This window comes from Indicator indicator, chromosome 7, assembly GCF_027791375.1.
Source record: "Indicator indicator isolate 239-I01 chromosome 7, UM_Iind_1.1, whole genome shotgun sequence".
Taxonomy (NCBI): Eukaryota; Metazoa; Chordata; class Aves; order Piciformes; family Indicatoridae; genus Indicator; species Indicator indicator.
The window spans coordinates 25898901-25926533 of record NC_072016.1 but is presented as its reverse complement, the minus strand read 5'-3'; the positions used below and the strand labels follow the sequence as shown (position 1 = coordinate 25926533).

The 27633-nt window shown below is 38.3% G+C and overlaps 1 protein-coding gene across 1 annotated transcript; it reads right to left on the bottom strand.

The window, feature by feature from the left end:
• Positions 1-27633, bottom strand: GLUD1 (glutamate dehydrogenase 1). The gene is made up of 13 exons (XM_054382741.1): positions 27204-27633; positions 15560-15640; positions 14691-14746; positions 13744-13807; positions 11972-12066; positions 8134-8313; positions 7272-7409; positions 6107-6244; positions 5901-5981; positions 4955-5078; positions 3605-3696; positions 1845-1907; positions 1-1213 (listed from the first exon to the last, which is right to left on the bottom strand). Exons 1-13 carry the CDS (start codon positions 27631-27633, stop codon positions 1094-1096), a joined length of 1662 nt encoding a protein of 553 aa, XP_054238716.1. The 3' UTR covers positions 1-1093.

Sequence of the window (27633 nt, the reverse complement as noted above, 5' to 3'; positions counted from 1 at the left end):
CTTTGAGGGGACTCCATGGGACAAAAGCCTTACACTTCAAAAACTGTGCTTGATCCAATATTATGTTGAGGTCCATTTTGTTACACTCTACTATCTTCAATACTTCTTGATGGCCAAGAAAATCAAAACAAACAACAAAGGCTGTGTGTGAGTGTTAAGACAGTGGATTAAGTTTATAGCAGCATTCTAGCTCCTCTGTAGTTTGGCCAATGATTTCTGAGTTCAGTTTGACTTTAGTTGTTCATGGAGGCAGTATCTAATTTTCACTGAAAAAGAATTCCAAAAAACTTAAGTATGACTGCTTACCAAATTCAGACTATCTTTTTTTTTTTAAGAAAAAGAAAAACCCTATAGTCAGAATAGTTATGTAGATGCTTGATTAAAAACATAATTGGAGTTGCTCAATAGTTTCAGCTTATAAAAATATTAGTCTGTCACCTCTACATACCTCATGGTGATAGTCAAGCTAGCTTGAACAAGCAATAAAAGGCAGTCCTATAACAGCAGCACAGTTAAAGAAAAAAGAAATAACAAAACCAACGAACATTGCCTAAAGAGAACCAGGCATGAAGCTTTACTACAAATAAAAATTAGACTCCTATCAAAGTTAATCCCTGCTGGAGGCCCATTCTTCCTTTGACAATGCCACAGCATTGATCATATAAGGCCTTACTGAAAGTGCCAAAGCCAAAATTACATCATTAAACAAAAGTGCATGAAGTAATAATGAGCAAAGTGCTCATCTAGTACAGTATCTGAAATGGTCTGAGGAGTGGCTCAGGTGGCAAGACCACTCTCTCATACATAAAATGTACCATTTTGTTTTGTAGGCAAAATACCCAGAATGGCCCCCACAAGTGCAGACAAACTGTTACCTTCAGATACATACTTTGTGTGTACAATTTCCTAATCCATGGATTTTTATTGTAAAAAAAGACTAGCTTGGATTGAAACTAATTGAGAGTAGAATCCACTATAATGTCAGAAGAAAAGAAAATTTTGTGGTTACATGTAAACTTGTGATAAGCTTTCTCAAGAAGAGGGTACATAAACAGCGAGGGGTGGGATACAGTAAGGAGCGGTAATGGCCTCTTTATGTAAAAGTCAGGCCAGCCTCATTGTACACTTTGAAGACCTTCTCAATTGCATTGACATAGGCAGCTGTTCTCAGATCCAGACCCAGGTTGTACTTCATGGCAGTACGCATGATTTGCTGAAACAGAAAAGGTTACATGTGATTTCTGAAAGTTCTTCCATAGTAACTAAGCTAGATTTTGCTTGGAGGATGCAAGATAGCAGTATAAAGAACTGCAAGATTGGTCTCAGAGCTCTGATCCTTTGTGGATCAATTGTAAAATGTCTCAGCTCTCCTTACAACTGAGACCTGAAGGGAAGAAAATCTTTCCTAGATTAGTACTTTGCCCCTTTTCAGGTCTTGGATCTATACATACTTCAGATACAGGGAGAAACAAAGTGTTTCAAGTAGTCTTTGCCCCACTAATTACATATACTGCACAGAGGGTTTAATGTAAAACTGATGGTGGTGATGAAGTAAAGCACCCTTAGGTATGCGTCCCAGATTAGCCAGGTACAAGAGGACAACTAAAAAGCTTTTAATTATTACAGTTTCTACTGGAAAATATTTCCTGGTTTCATGTATTAGCCTCTAATGTTTACCACACGCAGTTAAAGTTGGCCATCCCAGCAAAAGAAGAAATACCTCATGCTCTCAGTGACTTCCACTATCAGGCACTGTTTACCTACTGTACAACCCATCAAAAAAATGTTGCAAAGTCAGGTAAGTTCCTGTTCCCAGAGGTGCTATTTACTAATGCAATATTTACCCGGGCAGAACGTTCCATTGTATAAGCCAACCCAGAGTGGACAATGTCTTTCTCAGAAGCACCCTGCAACAGAGAATAAAATCAGAGTTTAAGCCAAAAAACCAAAATGGTTCTAGTCACGAGGGATAATGACATGTTGATTCCCATAATTACTGAAGCTTGCTTCCGCATTTTCTTCTAATGACTGGTGCAAGAATCTAAGCTGCCTTTATGGTGTTACTTGAATCAATAATAATGGTTGGTTCTGAGACCTCAGATGTAAGCACTGAAGTCCTTTATACACCTAGTTTCCGGATGCCTGAACGTTTTTATCGATGTTATGTAAGACTGTTGTTTTCAGCCTTCAGAACACACAGTAAACGTTAAACCTAAACACTCCCAAGAGTCAGTAACCTATAGAAGCTATTTCTAAGTGTTTTGAAGATAAGTTTTAGGAAAGGTATGAATCCAAAATTCATATACTCAATGTTGTATCAGCCCTGAGCAACTCCAGAAAACTTTTTTCCCATTAAAATTTAAATACACAGAACAATAAATAGTGGAAAATAGCCTGGATTAAGATGACTGAGTATCAGCTTCAATGTTCCATTATCCTGATTACTATAATTTACTAATGATATGAGACCTGGCTTCACAAGATACATACTTTCCCTCAAATACTAGTTTGGACTGGATACAAAAATTACTAGGCCAGTTCTACAGCTTGTGTTTAAGATATCACAGCAATCGCTTTAAGCCACAGAACTTATCTATCATTTAGCCTAACGTTTATGAAAACATTAGCATCATACTGGATCTGGCTGAAGTCTTGTTCTATTATCTGATAGTAGTCCAAGTTTGCATGCACTTCTGATTTCTTCCTGAGGAAGCATGGTTTAATGTTTCCATACATCCCATGGCAGAGTATTACACAACCATCAGCTGCACTAGGAAACATCTCCCATTCTTCATTCTGCACCTCACTGCTGGTTTTGTCTGAACACATTTCATACTCTTTCACCATTCCTTCAGTGAACAGCCTATCCTTATCCATTATCCATTGTCACACCACTCATTCTATAGATAACTATCTCCACCCCAAAAGCAGTTCAGGCCACTAGCACTTTGGTTAGTTCACTGTTCCATTTATGAGACACTTCCATAGCTTTGATTGTTCTTGAGATCTGGCTCTGGAATTTTCCCACATCTACAACTTTTGGAGATACAGAGACCTAATCTGCATGAAGTATTCAGAAGGCAGACGCACTCTGGTTTTACAACGTGGCATCGTTAGTCTTATTCTTTTCCTTTCTGAACAATTTCTATCAGGGAATTTGCTTTTTGATTGCTATCAATTTCTAAGCTTGTATTTTGTCATAACCTCCAGATTTTCCTTATGAATGCAAACAGATGAGCTCACAACACATCATTTTATATGAAAATTTCCCCACACATTGGATTGTTAATGTTACCTGACATTTCTTTGCCTGCTAATTCATTCTTAGATGAACATTTTACAATTTTTCACCCAGCTCTTGCCTATTTTATCCTGGAGTTATGGAAACAACTATCAAACTGTAGGTGGTAGCTTTTTAATAATACTGCAGGTATTTTGTAAAGGTTCCAGTAAAAGGGGAAAAAAAATAGCTTACTTCCGGTATCCTTAAGCAGTTCAGATAATGTCTTGCTTGGCCAAAACTGCCATGACAGCCAAAAGGGTAAAATTTAGCTTGCAGTTATAATGTCAGGACACAACTATAGTAACAGCAGCAACTACTTACCGATATCCTATCTTGAAATTCCGCTGTAGGCACAACTGGAATAGTTCCACCGTGTTTCCCAAATTTTCTTTCCAAGCTTTCTTGGACAGACACTAGAAAGAAAGAAATGCAGAGGGCAAGGTAACTGACAAGGAAAGGAACGGTCTCCCTAACAGAGGAGCTGACTCCTGGACTTTCAGGGTTCAGTGGCATGAAACACAGACTACAAAGACTGGGGGCAAATGGAGTCATACTACTTTTGTTTTCTAAGAAAAGGAAAATATTTTGTTTTTTCTATTTTTATAAGTGAACCCCTCTAATATTAGTAGCAATAATGTTATAAGACAGTCATACGGTAAGCAGCTGTAGATTTACTGATCCTGCTTTGCTAAGCCTATGAAGGTGTAAGAGCAATCTGGATTAACTTTGCTAACTTGATAGATAGCATTAGAAAAAGTATTTCCTGAAGTTAAAGCCATCAGTTACCTCCTATTGCACTTTGGATGTATAATACTGGCTAAGAAAAAAGCTCATGTGGAATTTTAGGGTTTTTCCTAGGACATGAGAAGTGCTTTGGTATTGTGATTTGATATTTATTTCACCTTAATTCCTGAACTTTAATTAGTATGGTTTCCTAAAGAATGTTAGAGTATTTAAAATGACACAATCTTGAAGCTAAGAAAAGGATTTAAATTAGAACTGCTATAACCTTCCTTTCAACCAGTTTAGACACCCCTTTTGTAAGTAAAGGTTATAGTAAAAAAAATTCAGATGTATGTTTCAGTAAGTCTGATGTCTCAAGATTCTCACATTTTCAACAGAATATTGCTTAAAATGGAGCAATATCTTGCAGATATTCTGCACTAAATTTCCTCTCTCCATTTAATTGGTATTCTGGCCCAGAAACTGTAAAGCACAGAATGACTCTGAGTGAAGGTGTAGGCCATAAGCAGATTTTTACAGCACCTGTACCAATTATATTTTTGCCATTAATAGACATTCACTATTGTTGTATTCACAGAACAATGTCACCCACTCAAATTTTAAATGGTTCTCATGTTCCAAATGCACAGCTTGGTAGTAGTAAATATTTTACATAAGTAGTTTCAGTTCAGTACTTTCACAAAACTGAGGAAAGCATCACTTTGTGAACTAAAAGAACTGATAGAAGTGTGCGTTCAACTTAATTCATTAGAATTTGAAGTCAGTTAACCTATCCCATCTTTCCTGCTCTTCAGTATGCAGCAATAATAAATTTGTGGGAAACTGTGGTGAAATTAAAATAGTTCTGTATTTATTTACCCCATATTTGGTGTTTGCTGGTCCAATCTATTAAATAAACACTGAGTGAAAGCAGAATGTAACACTTACTCAGCAAGTGGTAGTTTGAATCCCTTTCGTATTTAAAAGTCAGGCGTCCATAACTGACGTGGTTCAAGTTTTTCAGCCATTCAAAATAGGATACTGTTACACCACCAGCATTCAGGTACAGATCCTGCACAGAAATAAGAAATGTCTTGATTTGTGACTGTGTGAAAAAGATAGTTCTATTGCATAAAGAAAAGTAGGCAGTATTATTATGCACAAAGTACTAGTTTAAACTGCAGTATAGAAAATAATCCAGTTGTTACTCTTACAACACTTACCCTCTTCTTCAGTCCAGAGACTACTTGTATTGATTTAAAACATTTAACTTCAGAATACAAATTTTCAGTCAAGACAATTGGGTGTTCTTAGCAAGTGAAGACTCAACATTAGCTACACTTTCTGCTAGTACCACTTGATCAAAACTCTCTTTCTCTGGGAAAAGATTATCATTATACCTGGATAGGTCTCATTCTTTCAAATTACCATTATAGGCAACATCTACTCAATGCAACTGATAATACCCAGTTCTGTCAGTGCATCACCCAGACCACCCAGACACACAGTGTTTACAAACAAACCAGCCGGTGTTTTCACTCTGCCTTTTTTGCTTAGTGGACTAATTAGTTGATCAAATGTCAGCTAATACTCCAAAATGCAAACCTACAGATTTAAGAACTAATTAAGAACAATCGTTCTCTCTTCTGAATACATAGCCTTTACGTAATAGTTATCTGTGGTCATTTACAGTTGCAATGAGGTCTTTAATTACTACCTTCTTAATCTATAATCTTAAGCAACATCGACACCCATTTCCTAGATACCAGTTGTTAAAAACCACTCTAAGAGAATGAATGGCTATTAATGAAAATATTCAATAAATAATGTCTTGCTATAATTCACAGAAATATTATCCTTGAAATGAAAAGCAAAGGTCATAACAGAACCTTACAGGGATAACCATGATATTCCTCTCCAAGAAGATTTTATCAGCTTCAGGAGTTGTAGGCCCATTGGCACCTTCAGCAATAATCTGAAAAGAATCACAGCAGAGTAACTCAAAGGTGTATGTTCAGTTTTGTGTATACCAATTACTGAATACTAGCATTTAAACAGCACTTCTCTACTTTTCATTTACATTTGAACTCTCCACTGTACCTTTGCTTTAACCTTGTGAGCATTGGCCTTCGTCAACTGCTTCTCACTGGCAGCAGGGATGAGAATGTCACAGTCTGTCTCCAGAATGCTGCCCTCAAGTGTCTGTGCTTTAGGGAAGCCCATGATTGTCCCATGTTGCTGTTATGTGAAAATAAACCAGGGTGTTTTTAGTGTGTGTGTACTCACACCATTTCTTCTTCCAACTTACAAAAAAGAAAGAAGAGAGAAGCAACAGTACTAGAAAGACAGCAAATAAGGTAATCCCTATCCTTGCTTAGACTAGGCATAAAAAAAGCTTGAATAACAGTCTAAGTTCCCATGACTGAGGCATAACTGCTCTTTTGCCACAGACACTAATAACCATGTGGATGCTGGAGTATTTAAAAAATGTAAACAAACCCAACCCTTCTCAACTCTTAAAATATCAGGCAAATGCAATAGTTTTCAAACAACTTAAACAACCCACCAGCCTGCTACACACAGGATAAGTTGCATCACATCAGATTCAGAATTACTATTTTAAAATTCAATATGACAATTACAGTCCTTGTTTAGTGACAGAATTTTTTCTTTCTTTTGAGAGAGTGATGAAGGCATTCAAACACTCTCTGTGTAGAAGATACGAAATACGCCTCTTCGAAACTCATATTTTAGTGCCTGCAAGCTGTCCCCTCAAGTCTGCTTCATTTGCAAACTAAAATAAAATGACTATATCCAGTTGTCATTATAAACTACATATTTGAGTCACACTGCCAGACAAGCATAATTTTTCCAGAAACATCCAAAAGGTAGCAAAAATGCACTTTGAAGTCTTAAATGCTTATGATTCTTAGGAACCTCCTTGCTCTTGCTCCTTGAGACATCCTTTCTAGTTTAATCATAAGAAAGGCAAAACAATCATGAACTTAAATTCTGAATCCAAAGTAATTAGCCTGCACACATGCAATCCCTTGCCATTTTTCTGAGAGTCAGGTCAAAGAGTAAAAAAAATAGTACCACCTGCATTCATACTGGGGATAAGGTGAAAACCAGAGGGGTCAACAATCCTAAGCTATTTTGTAAATACTAATTGCAGCATGATTTAAATATCACCATTTAACACCAGTCTACAGCCATCCTATATATGACGAAAGTTAAACTCTTTCTGCTTAGTTAAGTTTCATACCAATTTGTAGTCTTCTAGTTCCTTTGGGTCAATCCCATCAGGATTCCAAATAGAACCATTAAACTCTCCAACAGCAACACATTTTGCTCCAAAACGATGCAAGTATCTCATAGAATGCAAGCCCACATTACCAAATCCCTATAAATGGAAAGAGAAAAGGAAAAGTAGTTAATTTTTTCAGCTAAAATGATAATTGCTACCAAGACTTATATCACTTTGAATAGTTTTAAATAGTTCTTTTTCTATTGGAATATTTAGACATTAGATGGTTTGTATAGGAAATAAGGAAGAAACCTACATGCCTTTATTCTGGCCATATTTTCAGTCTAATTGATGCTTAAGTGCCGGTTGGTTAGCCTTCTGCCAGGCATGAAAAAGTCAAAGTACAGGGCGATGAGTGTGCTGCTGGATCCATGCAGGGTAAAGAGGTTTGTTTCAACCTACTGGTTAACTAGAGTGGAATAAGAACACAATGCCCAATTCCTCTCTCTTTAAATTTCTTCATTGCGAAACAACGCAACAAATTTTGTGTAGGCAGAAAGTGTCACAGCTCATTGAGAAGTGGGCAATGCCTTAGTTTAAAAAATTCCTGTAACAGTATTGAATTTTGTTCTTTGCAACCTATGTTTCTAAAGACTGGAGATTTGGCTTTGTGCCTGTAGAGTGCAATCAAAAGTTCAGTTTTTAAAAAACAGTCCAAAATAAAGGGCACCTTGAGCAGTGTTTCTAATGTTTGAGAGTAAAGGTTAACTTGAAAGTCGTAAAACCCTAACAGGATTTATTGCTACAGCCCTTTTTAAAAGCAGCTCTGCTAGAAGTTAGTTTACTACCTTTTTCTTATTGTAGAAGGAAAAAGAGTTACCTGAACAGCAAACGTTTTATCCCCAAATCCAGGTGTCATTCCTAATATACTCATATATGATGCTTCATTGATGAAATTTTCAATTCCATGGAAGACACCACGACCAGTTGCAGATATACGTCCATGGATGCCACCCTGGCTGATGGGTTTACCAGTTACACATGCATGTGCATTAATATCCTGTAAAACAATGAAGGACTTGTGAGTTATGGAATTAGTCAAAAAAACAGTTGGAACAAGCAGTTGTGTACGCTTCAGAGATAAGGGAAAACAAAGCCCCATCCCTGGAGGTTTTTAAGGCCAGGCTGGATATGGCTCTGAGCAACCTGATCTAGTGTGAGGTATTCCTGCCCATGGCAGGGGGGTTGGAACTAGATGATCCTTGAGGTCCCTTCCAATCCTAACAATTCTATGATTCTATAAGGGTCAGAACATGACATGGTTTATAGATATTTACTGATTCCTTCCCCACTTTGTGTGCATACACAGAAGTATTCTGGATGCTGTCAGGGAAGCTGCATAATGCAATACTGGATATGCTCTGTGACTTTTTGCTGTATTTAAGTGTGCATGTTCACTTCACCCTGTGGTTGGTTAATTACGGTGACACCTATGTTGCACTGTTGGCAATGAGCAGAACTTTGACAAATAAAAAATTAATTCCTATTACATCCATAATTTCTTTCTATTTTAATCTTTTAAAGGGCTCAGACATGTCCTTGAACGGGTTTGTAACCATCTTTAAACAATGTTTACAGTTCCTTTACACCAAATGCAGTAGTTTTGAAATGATAATAGAAGCTCAACACTTTCCTGTATTCAGAATACAGGGATATTTGATCTCAGATGAAAATCTACAGTACAAAGGTCTTAAGGGAAAAAGTACTTACTACTTTTATTCAGAAAAGCAATATATACAATCAAGCCTCTATCCTTAATTTGGTGGCAACAAAATTAAATTTTCCATACAACAGAGAGCTAGCCAAGGCATGGACTATCTAAAAATAGAATTAGGTTTTTTTAATTGAAATTAATAACTTGAGAGAACTTCTTTCAAACTAGACAGTTTGGGCCTCCGTCTTCTGTCACCACTAGTTCACTTGCTCCCACACCCTGGGAGTACAGTCACACAGTGGCTTGGCTTGCAGCACAAGTGAAAGAGTCGGGATGAAAGGAAAGCCATTGGAATGAATCTGCCAGCAGCCGGATGGGTTTCCATTCCCCCAGCCACATATTCACTGGGAGGATCCCTCCTCCCTATCGCTTGTGCCAAATGTATTTGCATGCCTGTGGCATGAGTGCAAGACGCTCACTGAGAGGAACGAAAGGGAGCAGACAAGAGTAAGTGGAGGCAGAACGGTAGGAGATGACTAGAGCCATAACAGCTGTTGATAGTGAGTTAACACATAAAGCCAAAGAAAACCCCTCTTTTATAAACAATAAAAGCAATGCCGGGCTTGCCACAGAATTTCTAATTCAGCTTCCCAAGGTAGAGCTGCACTGCTGTCATTAAGGCATATGCTCCCTCTGCTGGAGTAAGAGATCTGCGGTGGTTTTTCACTAGGAACAACCTGGCCTTTTGATATATTGTTAGGTTTTCATTCTGTTTCAGACTGAATCTACGTTTTAGCCTTCATACATTCGCAAAGGAGGAAGTATGCTTCATAAATGGTTGAAGAAATACAGCCTCCCATCATGCGCAATAATGTATTTATTAAACCCTTCACATGTTCCAAAAGTCAGTCAGATGTGTCAGGAAGTACAAAAGAATTGAAAGGCTTAATTTAATCAAAAACTTTAGCCATATATAATTCAGTGATCCAACAAACTTAAGATGGATTTTCTGGAACAGTTAACATGGTAGTTATTAAAGACTTGCATGGTTTGTCAAGAAAAGAGAATATGAGGTGAAAGCAAGTCCAGGTCTTCTTAAAGTCACATATATAAACTGTAGTCAGTGTCAAAGTCCTAAAAACTCTGGGTTTAAGTCAATTGAAAAAATGTTTAACACATCTCTTAGTCCAAAAAGAATGGCCATGTTTTTCCACAAAAAGCTTGTAAAATGGCTTGTGACTAGCATTTAAAGACACCTATGAACTTAGCTGGCGAAGTTCAGACTATATTTTTGCTCATTTCTTCACTCTTTCCCATGCTGCAATAATATTCTCTTTGTCTCCCCAGCTTTCTGGCTCTGTGTGTTAGGTTATAGGCAACTTCCCTATCTATCTTGTTATTGACTTTTCATTTCCACTTCAAGCTCCCTGAGGGCATATGTGCTCCACAGACTGACTCATCAGATCTGTGTATTTCTCTCACTGAAGAGCTATCTTTCCACTCAAGTGAACATGGTCCTTTGCATAGCTTCCATCTGTTTTCTGAATTATGGTTAGTTTCACTTTTATTCAGTGGTCATTCTCTGCTCTTAGTTTCCTTCCCTCCTTCTCCCATGGTGACTTTTATAAATTTAGTATTCCTTAATCACCTTTTTTTTTTTTTTTTTTGTTCCTGGTGTCTCAACCAGATATCTGAAACATCTTCCTCTACAAACTGGTTTTGATAGATTATTCTACTTTTTACAGCCTTGACAGAGCTCTCATCTTCCTTTTCTATACCGGTGAATCTCCACAATAGCTCCTAAGTTCCACTATGGCTATTGTTCTCTCTTCCATGTACAAACAACCCAACAAAACTAAGGAAATTGATTTAATTTTATTCCAGACAGCACAAGACAAGTATTCTGCCTAGAGACTGTCTCAGGAAAGCCAGGCACATCTTGAACAGACATGCCAGGGAGAAATACGTGTTGGGTGGCTCTAATGTCTTATTACTGGGGTTGTACTGCTGTATTCCTGAGGAACTCTTGGAAGGGACTGCTGAAAGTGAAAAGAAAGAGTCTTTTCAATTCAAAAGGAGCTGGGATAGGCAAACATGCAATAGCTTAGCATATTAATACACTAATAGGAAGCTATGGCAAGACTTCTTAGCAAAGTAAGACCTGCTGGAGTAGCTGAAGCATGTGAAAGAGAAGCTTGTAAGTTTTGGTGAGCCTTAAGAAATAAGTTCATTACAGTACATTTTTTCTTTTATACAACCTGTCAAAAGTATATAACAGAAATGTTTGGTCATCAGGCATGCTTCTGGCACAGTCAAAACAGACAAATAACCCCAGTGACATAAGAACAAAGGCCAAATTAAGGGCTATAAACTAACTTTTTTTGAAGTTTTTTTTTTTTTAATTATTGCTTTCTGGGCAGTAAATTATATCAGTGCCCTTTTGCTTTATATTCTAGAGAATCTGCTGAAGCCTACAATGATTACTTGTTACTTTTAGGGGACCACTGAAAACTTTAATACTTTTACAGGTGATACCAGTAGTGCAAACTTAATTAACATGGTCTCTTGAACGTACAAAACCATGAGTATTTATTTAGTAACACTTACAAACTGTAAATTCAGTAGTCTGAAACAGAAAGATTTAAGTACTATTGACTATTATGAACTTACTGTTTAACAACTTAAAATTAGTAACTACAGTATTAATGAAAAACAGAGGGAAAGAGTAGAAATAGAAACCAATGTTAGACTAAGTAACAGTTACAGTTAGCATCGTATCAAACTCAACTAAGCCTTGCATAAAAACATTAGCCTTAATATTTTTAACTTAACTGTACCCTAAAAGCTTCAAAAGAGTTAAGTTGTTAGTCTGAAAGAATATATTTAGAGCCACATAATTAAATAAAATTGAAAGACTGAGCAGCATGGTAATAAATTTCCAGATAAAAGGATTTCTGGAAAGACTGAAAAAGCTTCTACTTCAAGGCCTCTCTTCCAAACTCACATAGTGTCCTATGGTACTGGCATAGGTGTCAGCAATCCAGGACATCTCCCTCTCCCCTGTGCTCATATCAGGAGCAGGCACATCAACACCAGGTCCTGTTGGCAACAGTGAAAACAGCTTTTAAGGATCAAACATAGTTACCTACAATCATTTTTCCCTTGGGAACTGTGCAGGCCTTGGCAAAGAAGAACTGTTTTCCTGTTTAATTCTCAGTTTATTATTCAAGTAAAAGATTCTTCTGGTTTCAATCATTTTTAGATGCTGTATCAGGCATTTGTACAATACTGTCAAAACCTCCAATCTTTCACACAAGACATTCAGTAAAACAAAGGGTCAATTTGTCAGTAAAAAGAGCAGGATTACGTATCAAAAGTTAGTTTGGAGGGCTTAAAATGTTTTTATTTATTATTTGCCATCATTGTTGTAACAACAGAAATGGCACTAACTAGGTATGGTTTCTATATACCATGAAGTTAATTGTGGCCTTTTGCATTAGAATTTCCTTTTTGTTCCTGTGTGAATCTAAAAATTGAAGATAGGCTGCTTCTAGTCATGGTAGCACAAGCATTTGATTTTACCACTCACTTTAAGAATGAGACATTACATCTTTCTTGATGTCATAAACCTTTGAAAGAACTTTCACTTACGTGTTGTAATTAAAACAAATTCTGCCTGTTTTTTTCTAGCTAAATAAAAATAGCATTTTCCCAATCTATTTAAGCTCAGAGAGACTTGCTCAACAAGATTTTAAGCACAGCCCTGCCTCTACCATTTTTTTTCCTAAGTATTTCTAAAAGGTTTGTGAAAGCTGCATAGCACCAACCACAGAACCAAAATGGAAGACAAATTTAATCAAACCATTTAAATTGTTGCTGAACTAATAATCACTATAGCTGGCATGGTGTATAGTACTACCTTAGTCACATGTAACACCAATATGTGTTTTTTCACAGAAGTTTAATGCAGATGAGAAACATTCTGGCTGGAAGAGCAAATGACAAACACCCTAGCTGAAGAGAGCAAGAAAATGCTAATAAATGGATATGCATTCCCAGGGCAGTTAGACACCAGAGTACACCACAGACCTTTAACTAGTTATATGACTTATTATTCACTTCAAGAACTTCCTCCAGGGAAAGATCCTCTATTTAGTCACAAGCCAAGCTAATAACACAGCCTTCTCCAGGAGACTTCCAGATAGCAACTCTAGACAGCAAGCTTTCAGAACAACTTAAGTTTGAGAGTCTGAAGGAAACACCCACTGACATTACAGAAGCTGAGGTTCTGTTACAGCAGGCACCTATGCTTCTTGCCTATGCTTCTCTTGCAGCCTGTGGTTGCCATGGGTGAAACCATAAACTTTTTTTCTTTGGGGTGGATCTTCTATTTCCTTCCTCTGTTTCCTCAGATACCTGCCAAAAGCCTCAACTGAGACTACAACAGCAAAGAGTTTGATATTAGATACTAAAATTGCAACAAATTTGGTCAGTTTTATAATCTCTGAGAGAAATGTGATTCATTTTGTATCCTGTAAGCTCAGCCTTTGTGCCTTTTCATGTCAGAGCAGCCACCAGAAAAACGTTGAGGCAGTTCTCTTTGAAATGTACTAAGAGGCAATGACTCAGTTCTTTGTACGTCTTTGAGGGAAGTTCTATACACAAATTATTTACAGCTCTCAGAAACACAGTTATTTAAGGATACTATCTAGTGGATGCTGCTAATGGACAATAAATCAGATTCCTACATTTTAATTGTAAAATTGCACAACATACCGATAAAGCCCTTTTTTGCCAGCTCCATGGTAAATCTTCTTGTGATCTTTTCCAATTCATTGTCCTATAAAGAAAATGCAATAAATATCACAAGAAATCATTAGTGTTTATAACTATTTGCTAGAACTTATGCCCAAGCATAAAGAGACACCCTTTTCTTCTACAAGAAAGGATGATTCATATATTTGTATAATTTATAGGCCACTCCCTAGCAGACCCGTGGAATTCAGGCAGCACAAGGAAACATTAGGCTTTCTTTCTGTACATTCTGACCCATCATGAATTGAATGTGGCACAGGAAGGACTACCTGTGCTTGTAGTAGAGATTTCCAGCAAACAAATCTGATATCCTATGCAAAAGATTTATAACCAGTAACAGCAATAGCTGGCCTGCTGGTTATGTAATCAACACAGCTGAATGACTTCACACCAATCCTTACAGGAGGTTTCAAGCTTAGAGTATCTGTTATGTATCCTTGTATTCCTCTCTGCACAAGTTATTCTTATTAGGGCAAGAAGACAAGCCTGCAGTAAACCTTTTATAAGCCACATTAGTTATTATTCACACTGGAACACTGCATAGAAAGGTTTAATAGAGCATAAAACTATTTTGTCAAAATAAACAAAAACATTCACTTTTTTATAAGAGTAATTTAGATTAAGCCTTTATTAACAGTATCAACTTTTAAAATGTTGAGATTCCAAATTATTTGTATTTTCTTGACTTTAAGAAGTAATAAATTAAATAACTGAAGTATTCTACCTCTGAAACACACTTTTTAAAAATTCTTTTCCTACCTATTGCATGCAGAAGCTAAATTCAGCCTTTACAGAGGCTGAAGTGGCAGGAAGTTTTAAGTGGTCAATAATGCCCTTAAAAGAGCTTTTTTTAACTGGCTGGCTTCGGTACTGCAGATAACTCAATTTTTATCTACGATTAAGCTTACTGTGTAGTTCTTGGGATTGATCTTGACACCAGCCTTTGCCCCACCAAATGGCACATCTATAAGAACGCAAAGGAAAATCATTTTACTTTTTCAACAACAAAGGCAGAACACATCAGTAATATGTGTGAGTAATTACATCTTTGATTTTAGCAGTGAATTTGGTTTAGCCATGCTTATGGCTTCACAGGCATAAGCTGTAATCTTATCTAGGGGGGATGTCTTTCAAGGGCAGCTTGAAAATGGTCTTTGAAACTCAGAAGTTTATGATTGAAATTTTTTATTCTTCAAGCTCTTCTTGGCACTTGTAGAAACAATACATTTTATAGTTTATATTTTACTGGTTTAGCTTGAAAATTTTGCTTTAGAAGTCTCAAGTGAAGGATCTCTATACACATTAAGAAAGTATTTTGCTTTCTTACACAACATGAAGATTCCCTCCAAACTTCCTTACAATTTAGGAGTCAGGTATGAATTATACTTCTTTATAACACAGAAAGGAATTTTATCTTTCACTCTCTACAGCTCCTCTGCCTGAATTCTTCACAGCCTCCACCTATTCCCTCTAAAATTAACTCCCCTCCTAATCTAAATTTGTCATACTTCGATTTGACTGTTACCTTTAAGGGAGGAGGTAGCTAGCAGAATTTGGACTTCTCAAAAATGCAACTTTATTCAAGTATCCACAGTAACAACTGAGGGAATACATATTATTATTTTGGTCACAATGTTTTTCCCATCTTGTTACATATATTAGTCAGACATCATTATCTAAAACTTAATTGAATCCTTTCGACACTATTTTTCTGTAAATTATATCAGTACTGACTGAAATTAAAGATTGTATCCTTGCTTGAAAAATTATCACTTACCAACAACAGCACATTTGTATGTCATTAGAGATGCTAAGGCTTTTACTTCATCCACACTAACATCCAAACTATAACGAATACCTGCAAAAGACACAAGTAAAAAACAACAGGAAGTCACTTAAGTTCACAGGTATTTATAAATTGGGAAAGTTAATTCTACACCAGCTATCTGTAATATGCAAGTATGTAACGTATCAACTTATTTGCTTCGAGATTTAAAGAATGGTTCCCCATTCTCCTGCTTAAATATCTGTCTTTTACTTAACAAAAATTCAAGGCTTCAGTAATTCTCCATTGAGCAGTTTACCAGTAGCACTCAAGCCTGTGACAAAATTGACTATTCCTTGGGAAAAAGAGCCAAGGTAACTGCAAGTATAGTTTTCAAGAGGCTGATAAAGCTCATCAACATTCAGAGAATGGTAGGCGTTGGAAGGGACTTCTGAAGATCAAGTCTAACACCCCTTCCAAAGCAGGATCACCAAGGACAGGTCACACAGGAACGCATCCAGACAGGTCTTGAAAGTCTCTAGAGAAGGAGACTCTATGACCTCTCTGGGCAGGCTGCTCCAGTACCCTTACAGCAAAGGAGTCTTTCCTCATATCGAGATGGTACTTCCTGTATTCTAGTTTGTATCCATTGCCACTTGTCCTATCCTAGGACACTACTGGAAAGAGACTAGTACCTTCTTCTTGAAGATTCCCTATAAGATATATATGATTTCACATAAGATCTTTAGCTTTGGATTTTCATTCATTCCATATATGCGATGAACTTTATTCCTGAACATAACTTCTCAATACAGATTATAATAAAAACCTTTTGCTAGAGCAACGTAAGCTCCTGTTAAGTTATGAGCCTTGCAACATGTTAGCTTTGCTCCAACAAACCCTTATGTGGTTTCAGGGCTCTGGCTGCTAGGCATGGCCACTTAAGAGCCAGCAGCAAGCCACTCCACTAATTCAAATTTATTCAAAATGTTTTGATAGAATAACTCTCAGAAAGCTTGTGTGACCAGGCATCTACCTGAAAGCCAGCCCATACCTGCATTCCCTGCTCTGAGTCAATTCAGCAGAAGTGCAAGCATGTGCTGACACAGTTCAGATGCAAATTTAAACTGCTGTGGTCTGGTAGCAGCTGGGATGCAAAATGAGTGATTCCAGCCTTCAAGGCAGTTCAAAACCAAGTGAAAAATTATTAGAATTAAATTAAAAATGAGGGGGAAAAAATCAACATATTATCAAAACAGTTGCAAAGTATAAAATATTTAACTAAATTGATAGGGCATGTATACAGTGATCTGCATCACTGAGCATTTAACAGAGGTGTGAAGATTTTATTACCCCCATCTCTACTTCCCAAATCCTTGGCTGTAGAGACTGTGCTAAATTGCATGGTAGTTTGTAGCAGGCACAGAATGTCCTTTAGATGCTAGGTCAAGGCACCACGAATTTCCTATTATGTAAAGAGAAGACCATGTTCAGGTCCTCAGGAGTGAAAAAAGGCCAGCATACATTATCTAAACTAAAACACTGTGCTGCTATGAAAGCCATTCCTGAATGCTCTGGCAACAATCCCAGTTTCAAAGGAACCAAGTGCCGCTCAAAGAAAGCTGGGGGTCAAGTGCAGCCTGCTAATGGGAGCTCAATCAGTAATAGAAAGTGCCATGTCTCTGCAGAACAGAATTTAAATTGTATGTGCATGGTGGGGAGGCAGTCTCCAAAAGCAAAATAACTGGTTTCTGACTTAGGTAGCTGTTAATGTTTGGGCTTCCAAAAAATATTCTCAGAGGAAAGTAATATTGACAGTTTAAGTGGGCATCAGAGCCCAAAAGACCAGTCAAAGTTAAAATGTACATGGGTTTTTAATGTCTTACTCTGATGCTCAAGAGGCACGGTTATCCTTCTGTCAAGACCTGAGCAAGAACACCACATACAGCACTAACTGTCCTGCCTGGGGACATTGTTCCCTCTAAGTTGAGCAGGTACTCTGGGGACAGGTCTCATTTGAACATTGCTCAAGCCAGCCTAGTCTGAAGCCACAATCTATCCTGGGCAGAAATGAACTCTGCCCCTCCACCTCCAGCTGAGCTAGATCACTGTGTATTTATTCAACCCATATATTTATTCAAACTACAAGCTGCATACACAAAGCAGTTTTGCTCTAACTGTACTCCTTCAGGCACACAAGATTTTGTTTATTGATATGTGGAAAGCAGCAGGGGGACTACAGAGTTAGGGATAGTAACTTTGTACAGTTTTAGCAAGGAAGCAAAATGTAAAAGGAGAAAGTGGTCTCTTCTGCACATCATACAGAAATGGGTGACAAGGTGAACAAGCAGCTGTTTAACTAAAAGACTCAAATGCATGCAGAACAGTTTTACATATTCAGTTTCCTTGTATTACAGTCAAGGGTTTAAAGAAAACTTTACAGTAATAAATACTAAACTTTCATACTAAGGGAAACAGGGAGCAAGCCCCAGGACTGACAAACTACTGAAAGGCTTTCAGCTGAGATGCCTATTTGTCACCAATGTACATACATTACAATAGGGAAAACTTTCAGACTTGAGGATGAAACTGTCTTTTTCTGGATAACTCCATATTTTTATCAAGATTTACCTTCTTCTTAGCCTTTTAAATAACTTTAATTGAAATGGCTTCTGTGATGGATTTATTTTCATAAGTGGGGGACTAGTCAATTCTGAGTTATGACGACTTCACTAGCTACTTTGCTCCAGTTTATCTGCTAATAGCTTTCATTACAGAAAACTCAGGGTGTGGATTCCAGGTTCCCTAACCAATATGACAACTCTTCCCTTCTGTGGCACGAGTGGGTAACACCTAAGATGTGATAACATTTCATTCCTTTTCACAGTTTGGCCAGTTACAGGAATTGCAATTACTCTATAGAAGGCCCACCTCTTGACAGGGAAGTTATTTCTGCTAAGCTGTTAGGACTGATGAAAAGCAGGCATCTGAGAATACTGTACTGCAAGAGGATGCACAAAGATAAATTATTTAATTTCTCTTCTGTTGGGATATCAGTGAAATTTAGTTTGTCAGCTTCCTAATTTGGCAAGAGGAGAGTATTACCATGCATTTTTATGGCTCTTTTGCCAGTGTTCCTCTGCATTCAATAGCTCGGGTCTAAAAATGGATCACACACACAGAAAAAATTACTGAGGGTTTTTTTAATATTCTTAATACAGAAGCAAATGAAAGCCACTGCTACAGAGCAAGACTGTAATTTTTATAAACCCTGGCAAATCCCATGCAGTAAGTCTTTGGAAAGTTGTGACTTTTACAGCAAACTAGCTGCAGAAAATAGTTTGAAGAAAGCCTCAAGTTACAGTATGACTCACTACCATGGAAAATACTTTTCACTGAAAAACATGAATTCCTCTTCTAGTTGAGAATTCTCCTTCCTTGCCACACCCCAAGAAGTTAAACAGCATGCTAAGAGAAACTTTGTTTTATTATGCACAAGACCTTCTAGATGAGGAAATGTTTTCCTTTTAATGTTGTTTCATTACTAGTCAGTATAAAAAGAATGCTTTATCATCACTAGAGTGTATATGCTTTTAAGACTTCTTTTTTATAATCTGTATTTTGGAGATGTTATACTTTACCTAGCTAACTCTTGCACTGAGATAAATAATTGTTTTGGTAAAATTTGATTACTTAATCTTAGCTTCTTAGATAAATGCTGCAGATTAATTTGCACTTTTCCAAAGTGGAGGTACCAAAGCACTTGAAATGTTTAAGTAATAATTGTTGGTAAGACTGTATTTTGGATTCTGTAATAATAGCAGTCAGCTACCATTTTCATCAGCAAGTTTGTAGGAAGGAGTATACAGGAATGTAACAAAGATCTAGATTTCAAAGAAAACTGGCTATACATCCTACTATTTTATTGGTTATACAGGTTTTGGTATGTTCTGTAATGTTCACTGTGTTTAGAAGCACCAACTTTTCGAGGATAATTAGTGACTTTCTGGTGTACCTAAAAATCAACATTTAGGGAAGTTAGTGTAATTAGTTCCTGATCTTCTAGCCCAGTGATCTTAAATAGTAGTGTCTACATATGCCCTTCACCACTAATGAGCATGAAGTATTCAAAGTCTCAAAACTAATGTTGTCATAGTAACACTTCAGAACAAAACTCTTGTTAAACTTCTCCTGCATTAGATATCTTCTGAATCTTTGCAAGTCTCTCAAGTTCCTCAGAACCTGGAACAGATTTGTATCTCAGCCTAGATTATTAATATCTAACTGAGGATTTTGTCCTGCTTTGACTTCAGTGTTTTCTTCTAGTTGTGATCATCTTTTGAACTTTGAAACTAATTTGGGTCCTTCAGAGATTACAATTCTTGTTAAGATGGTGAATTTGCTCTGCTCACCTCTGCTCGCAAATGCTTGCTCATCAGAACAAGCACTTTAGAGCAGCAGATACCCTACATTAGCCATACAGCATTCAGCAAAACAAATTTCAAGATCTCCTTGGAAAGTTTTTAGGACTGGCTACAAATATCCCAGTTAGCAACACTGGACTCTGCAGTGGCTCTATGGGTTAACAGCTTGATTGACCCTGTCCAAAGGCTGACATAACCAGAGTCTAAAGAAGCTTCAGAAAAGATACCTTGTTCAAACTGTTCAGCACCCACACCCTCCACTCCCCCACCCCTCCCAGATAAAGCCCATAAAACAGCTCTAGCAATTATTTCAATCTGAATTATGTATAACCTTTTCATTTAGACAAAAAATGATAACTAAACAAGTGAGACTGTGAGTACAATTATTATCAAAAGCTACATAATTATTGACACTTAACACAGTAAGAACAGATCTTCCAAGCAGACTCTTTCAGGGTAAGTAAATTTTTCTAAATCCAGAAAAACAATCCAGCATTCCCTTGAAGGAAATTACTCAGCCTTCTTTAACCACAATCACAAATTTATACTTAATGAAGATGAAGGAATTGCAGACAAATATAACAAAGCAAAATGAGTAATTCAGTGCTAGAAAACAAAAATATTGTACACCAACCAGCAAGAAGAACTATTTAGTCTTAAATTCAATTCACTAACTGCCAAGAGAAGAGATAAAAATTCCTCTTTACCCACATAGCATTAGCCAGCTGTAACCTGGGGAAGGAAAGAGATTCTCCTGTGGACACATGCCACCATTCTAATTTAACCACAAGTGACCATAAGGTATTCAGAATACTTTGGTATACCACTTCTTGTATACATTTAATAAGTTGTACTTGTACTTGAAATATACTTATTTCATTCCATTGCAGACAAAAGCCGAGAATAATCTCTAACAAAAAATAATGTGCAGTGCATTAGTAAGACCTTGTGTTTCACATGCACGTATCTTCTGAATTTATGCACTTGACATATGAGGTAGAGTCTCACCTACCCAACTACCTCACCTTTACCTACAGGATTAGGTTTCTCATTGTAAACCACACAACGCTGTAGTAGCAAGGGCTGATACAAAGAGATGTACTAACAGTGTTTCCACGTAGATAGATATTAATACCACACTCATGGGTGTGCAAAGGGCGGAAATAACACACAAGTTGGCCTTGGCTAGTCCAAATGCCACAGCAGCCACAAAACAATATGCCACTGCAGTGCTGACATGAAGCAGGGAAATTCCATGCTCTTCTAAGAGATTATTTCCTAACAAAATGGACCTGTTGCAATTCCTCAACAATTACCTCCTAGGATGACCCAGAGAACAGGAGGGAGACTATCACACAGGAGATTCCACCCCTCACCCCCTCCAACACATGTTTATCCAGAAAGCCCAATGCTGAGAGAGGTATGATGTCTCTATAAATAGACAAGGAGCCAACAGTAGCAAGGGAAAATAACTATTTAAGATCAAGGACAAAGCCAGTTACTGCACAAATGGTACAAGCTGATTATACTAAAAAGTTGTGACTGAAAAGATTCATAGCCAGAAGAGGAAGGCATGGCCTTCTATAAAAGAGTAGCAGAAGTAAAAAGACAAAACTGATCCAGGTCACTGAGAATTGCAACTAGTTCATTAAAGACAGCAAAAGCATGGGGTGTCCATTCCTTGTTTATTTTTTTCCAAATTTGCAATTTAAGTATAAACCCACTGTTGTACTAATTATAAAGTTAAGTAAGCTACAATAAGAGGAGAAAAACCTGTGAAATTAAAGCACTCTTACAAGCTTTAGCTGTAACACTGCATATATTGTTATCACAGGCTAATTACCTTTTTTCCCTTCTAAAACTCTTATATGCATTTGAAGTCAGAGTAGTTGCCATGGTTTATTTCAGGTTCTATGTTATAGTTTCATTCGTTGCATGGTCTCTTAGGGTTCATTTCCATGTCTTACCCTCCAAGGCTCCTGGCCAAAGATAAAACTTTTATCCATGCATGACTTAAAAGAGCAAACCCAGAGTAAAACAGAGCTTTGATGAAGTGAAGACACCTCATAGCAAGACTTACTTCCCCATTTACAGAGGGAAATAAACAATATCATCATAGCCAAGACAGTACATGGGGTTGTGCTGATCCAATTCTTACATGTAAAGCTTTTTCTTATGAAAGTAACTTTACCATCATGATGTATGTATATATTTTAAACAAGATATGTACAACAGAGACTATTTGGTGACTGGGCACTGTGATCTGCAATTGGAAAACTGTGACAAGGGTTGCATGAATAAATGTCACCTTCTGCAGCAAGAAACTCAGTAGCATGAACTTTTAAGACAAGTGACAAGGATAAATCCTGATACAAGAAAAACATCCCAAACCAAAAGACAGGAAAGTTTTGTAATGCAAAATACCCCCTTCTACTACCCAGCCAACGCAGCATCACCCAGGAAATCAGAGTAATTCACCTCCAAATCAATTGAGTAAATAAAGTAAGAATCACCTCTCTTTATATAGAGAACTTAAATTAATCTTCATGTAACAGAATTTCTCAAATTTCCTATGTAAGTGAAAGACTGAATCTAGTCTGGAAGTAAAGGTGGTTCCAAAACCCTTTTAAACTAAGGATGCAGCCAAGACTTGGTTGAGGCAGTTTGGGTGAGCATAAGGAGAAGGTTAGGCTGCTTCCCAGCTGATTCATTTGATTTCATTGATAATAGACCTGTTGCACAATCTTAAAATGAAAAGGCTTTAAGAAGTCTTAAAGCCACTTAATAGCTTCATCCTTGCAGTAAATGATGCCTAACAAAGATGGAATAATTTCCATACTACAAAGCAGGTAGGAAGCCAGGAAACTTATTCCATTTTCTGAAACTGACCTATTAATCAGCAACCACATGAAATAGCAGCTTAACCAGTGTTACACATTTCCTAGAACCCGATAAAATTATTTCCAAAGATCCAGTATTTTAAATAGAGTACTTTTCAGTAAAGCCATCTGTATTCAGCCATCTCACTTCCTGTATCCTCTTTGGTTCACTTTAGCTCTTCAAGCAGCTGTCAGTGCAGTGAACAAGAGCAGCTGTGGCTTCCTGTTAGTGCTGGCCACTAACACGCAAGTCACTGCATAAGCACAGGAAAGAGTGATCTGACCCACAGTATTACTTCAGCTATCACACAGCATCAGTCAATCAGTATAAATACTAGATTTGGATCATAAGCAATTCGAACGCACAAAACCCCCACCTATCTACACATTCTCAGTGGGACAAGGAGGCATCTAACTAAATTTTCCTTTCCTGCAAAGAGCTACACTGGAGAAAAGTCTTTAAAACCTGAACTTGTGTGTTGGGCATACTGTGAGGCCTACCACATAAACAGGTATATTCATGACCTAAAGATTCCTAAGGCACAAGAGAAGCACACCAAAAGAAAAAGGATCACCACCTTTTTTGAGCTGCAAAGGATTGCAACCTCCAAAGTTGCAGTTGTATTTCTACACAATTAAATAGGCAAGTGCCACAAGATGTAACAAGAAATGTTATTTCTGGGTTCTCTCAATGAGGTGGAAAAACCACCATAAGTTTTCAACTGAAAAGAAAGCACGTTTCAGTACCTAGTGCCATATTTTCCTGAAAAGCATTTCTCTTGACCCAAAGAAGAATCAGCTGTGCTACCACGTAGTGATAACTGTCCAACATAATCAAGCTGGCTTACGTTTTTACACCTCGTTTGGTGTAAAGTTATAAATAGGGTATTAAGAACATCATACTTCTTAACAGTCGTGTTTCTTACCAAGGTGTAAGTTTGCCTATGCAAACAATGTGTGACGGATCTTAAATTTGCCCTCACCCAGCCTAGTCCATGTGGTCTGTCATTACATTTCTGTACCAGGCCAGTCATTCATCCAGTCAGAAGCCTTAGTTTCAAAGCAGGCCTCTTCTGGTATTCGCTCTACTGAGTTATTTCTAATGGCAGCAACAGAGGAGCCAGTAGAGAAGGTGGCACAGGACTACTGGTCAAGGAATTGCCACATTCCTACCATCAAGTATCATCTGCATTCATGTATCAGACTTAAACCTGCTTTAGAAAGATCAACCTCACGTTATGAAATTTGACGCTTTCCAGATTTGGGATGGACTACTAAGCAGGGGTTGTGGTTTCACACCAGAAGAGAATGAGCCAGAAAATAAATTGAAAAGTGATGTCTGTGACAGAAGGAATATACTCTACCTGCTATAACGCTAAGCTACAAACATTTAGTAGAAACAGAAGGTGCTGTCAAAGTGCAGATAGTTCAAATGTTTATTTAGCATCTGAATTACTCTCTTGGGTTATTCATCTGTCTCCAGGTTTAGAACATTTAAACCACGATTGTAAAATTTGATTTACAGTACAAATTCATTAGTTCATGGTTAAGCATATAAATTACCTTATAAACAACAGGTTATATAGAAGTAACATACATTCATTAATGAAGTATTTTGGTAGGGATGTACAAAAGGAAATGAGGAAATTAAAGGCCTTCAAAAGACCTAAAAACATTTGTTACCCTGCATTCCATACTTGAATCTTAAAATGCATTTTGATCAGTTGTCTAATGTGCATACAGAACAATATTTAATAGTCCCTAAACAGCATCTCTTACCCTTCAGTTTATGTAAACCTCAAGAAATACAAGAGAAACATTTAAAATACAGTACTTCTTAAAAGAATGACAGAAATGACAAAGCATCCCTACTTGCTCGCAGTATCTAGTCATCAGCAAACACTTTGCCCTTCTTAGTACCAATACACATCCTTATTTCATCAAACTTTACTTTTCAGTAAGTGCAAAAGTAAAGGTCACAATTCTGTATCTGAATAGATCTGAAAGCAGTGTTGCTCCTACTGCTCTGCAAGCCTCACCCCTTCTTTTAAAAGGTGGCTTTATGTCCCTTGCTCTTTCTGGATGGTATGAATTACTTGCACCAGACTCAGGGGAGTATGTGAGACACTCACCTCAGCAAGCTCTTCTATTTTGTACCAAAAAAAAAAGTGTTTTTTTTTCCTGTGGAATCTATGGGGATTCTAGTTTAAAAATCACTTCTAGACAAAAGCTCAAGTTGGTGCATACCAGGTGGATCAAATGTACCATAAATGCAGAAATACCTTTATCACTCCTTTTCTCTTCAATTTAAGCAAAAATGTTGTACTTCCTCCTACCTTTTTTACACGGCAGGTTTCAAGCACTTGATCTACACTTATCACACATCTCATTTAAATTTACTGTAAAGCCAGATATGTCATCTGATAGCGAACAAGTTCCTAGAGAGCATCAGAAGGTGAAATCTATTTATAAATACACTAAAAAGAGTGGAAAAGAAATATCGTTTGCAACTCCTTCCCTAAACCTACAGGGCATGGGGAGTGAGGAAGAAAAGCACAAACTACTGAGACTTGGTATTTTCCTTAGCTGTCATTTCCAACTGTCTTGCAGTTGTAACTTTCCCTAAATGCTCTAGTGTTTGCTCTAGTGTCAATGCAGATATGCATAATAAATGCTACTGCCAATCGAGGAATTCTGTTGAGGACTTAGAAATGTAAGCATTGGAACTGAAGCTATCCAATCACTTGGTGGTTTTTTGTCCATGTATAGAGTACTTTCTAATTCTTTAATGTCAAAACTTTAATTCCCTCTGTTCTGAGCAATACTAATGTGAAATACTAGAAGTTATCTACATATCAAATACTATATTGTTACTTCATTTGCCACTGAACTGTATTTTGTTATGCAAGCAGGATCTTACAGATAACACAAGCTGTACAGAACAGGATTTTTTATAAGCATCAGCAAAAAGTAGCAACCTGAGAAGTAACAGAACAGCAGGTAACAACCATCAAATGTTATAAAAGAAATTATGGTAACGGCAGAGAAACAGTAGCTCCACAAAGGGTAAGATTCAGCCACACCCAACTTCAGCTACAACCGAGTCTGATCCCCATAACTCTTCTTCCACGTAATCACCAGCTAAGCTAGCATCTTTTGGGTAAGAATTAAGCATGTCACAAGACACTCACTACATAATTTGATTTTCAAAAGTTAGAAACCACAGTAACAGGACTGACTACTTGTGTTGCAAAGAGAAGAATCCCCATGGCATGTATACACGTTAGCTGAAATGATTATCAAGAAGACCCTTCCCATTATTTTTCAAGTCAGAGATCTTCACTGATAAGAAAATACAGAGAAAACTTTGCTTTCTGCAACCATTATTATTTACCATAAAGCTGTTCTACTGAAAAAAATGAAATGTATCTACAGACTGTAGGAGCTCTGGTTTGAGAAACAGTCCTGAAATGGTCTCCAATACTTAACTTTCCACAAAGATCAGAGCTCCTGAATAAACTATACTGAAGGACATCTGGTTTTGTTTTTCAAGGAAATGCCATCTATCCCGAACTAAAAGGGAGTTTGATTCCTCTGAGATCTAAGCTGATCCTATGTGAGCTGAGCTTTGCTCAGCTCCAGCAGGATTCACCCTCCCGGGTCCCTTTGCACAGGTATGCCTTTGGTCTTACCTATGCCAAGCCAACTTTCCCTAGAAAACTCACTTTTTGGCTCTTGTTGTGTATCCAGCTGCTAAGTGGCAAAAATTGTTTTTCTCTACGGACGTTTCCTGGGGGAACATTTGAGTCTCATGAACACAACAGGCAGCGTGTTAAGGGACTGCTTCTCCATCTCTCAGCTCAAAAACAGAGACTTCAGGCGTGAAGTTTCCACATTTTCCAATACACACAACTGAGTATTGAGTCACACCTAGTAATTACACGGACTGGCCGCGCACACTCTGCCTTGCCTGATACCAGACCAGCGGTGTCCGCGGCGAAGGCCGTGAGACCTCACACCCGGGTCACTCCCTGAGGAGCCTGGGTAGCAGGGCTGGATGGGAAACGCTCTGCCCCTGCCTTCCCTTCGGGTATCAGATACTGCAGGCCACGGAGGGAGGCTGATGCCTGTCCTCACCGCAACTGCTGTTGCCGGTCCCTGTCCAGTCGGACAGCGGGGAGTCAAGTGTCGCCCCTCCAGTACCTCAGGGCGCGGGAAGCGCCCGCCCCGCAGCAACGGAATGACTGCCGGGCAGGGCAAGGGCAGGGCAGCACCGCTGCGAGCCCGACCGCCCGGCCCTCCGCAGGCCCAGGCACCGGGAAGGGGTGTGTGTGGGAGGACGGCGGGTCTCACCTCCCTTGCAGGGGGTGCGGTGCTGGCTGTGCTGGGCCCGGTAGCCCTCGATCACCTCCCACTCGCCGTTATCACGCTTGATAGGGAAGGAGACGCTGAGCACATGGTTGCAAGGCTTGATGATGCGGAGGATGCCACGGACGCGGTGGCGCCGCTCGTCCATGCTCTCGCGGGTGCGCAGCCCCTCCACCAGCTTGTCCTCCACAATGCTGGCGCCGCGGTCGAAGAACCCCTCCACCATCTTGAAGAAGTTGGGGTTGTCCTCCGTCTTCGCCGCTTCGCAGTAGTGTCGCCGCTGGCACCGGCCTCTGCCCCATGCCGCCACCACTGCGCCTCCGGCTGCCGCTGCCGGCCCGCCCGGCTCCGCGCCCGCCAACACCGATCCAGCGGCCAGACGGGACGCCAGTAACTCCCCCAAGTAGCGGTACAT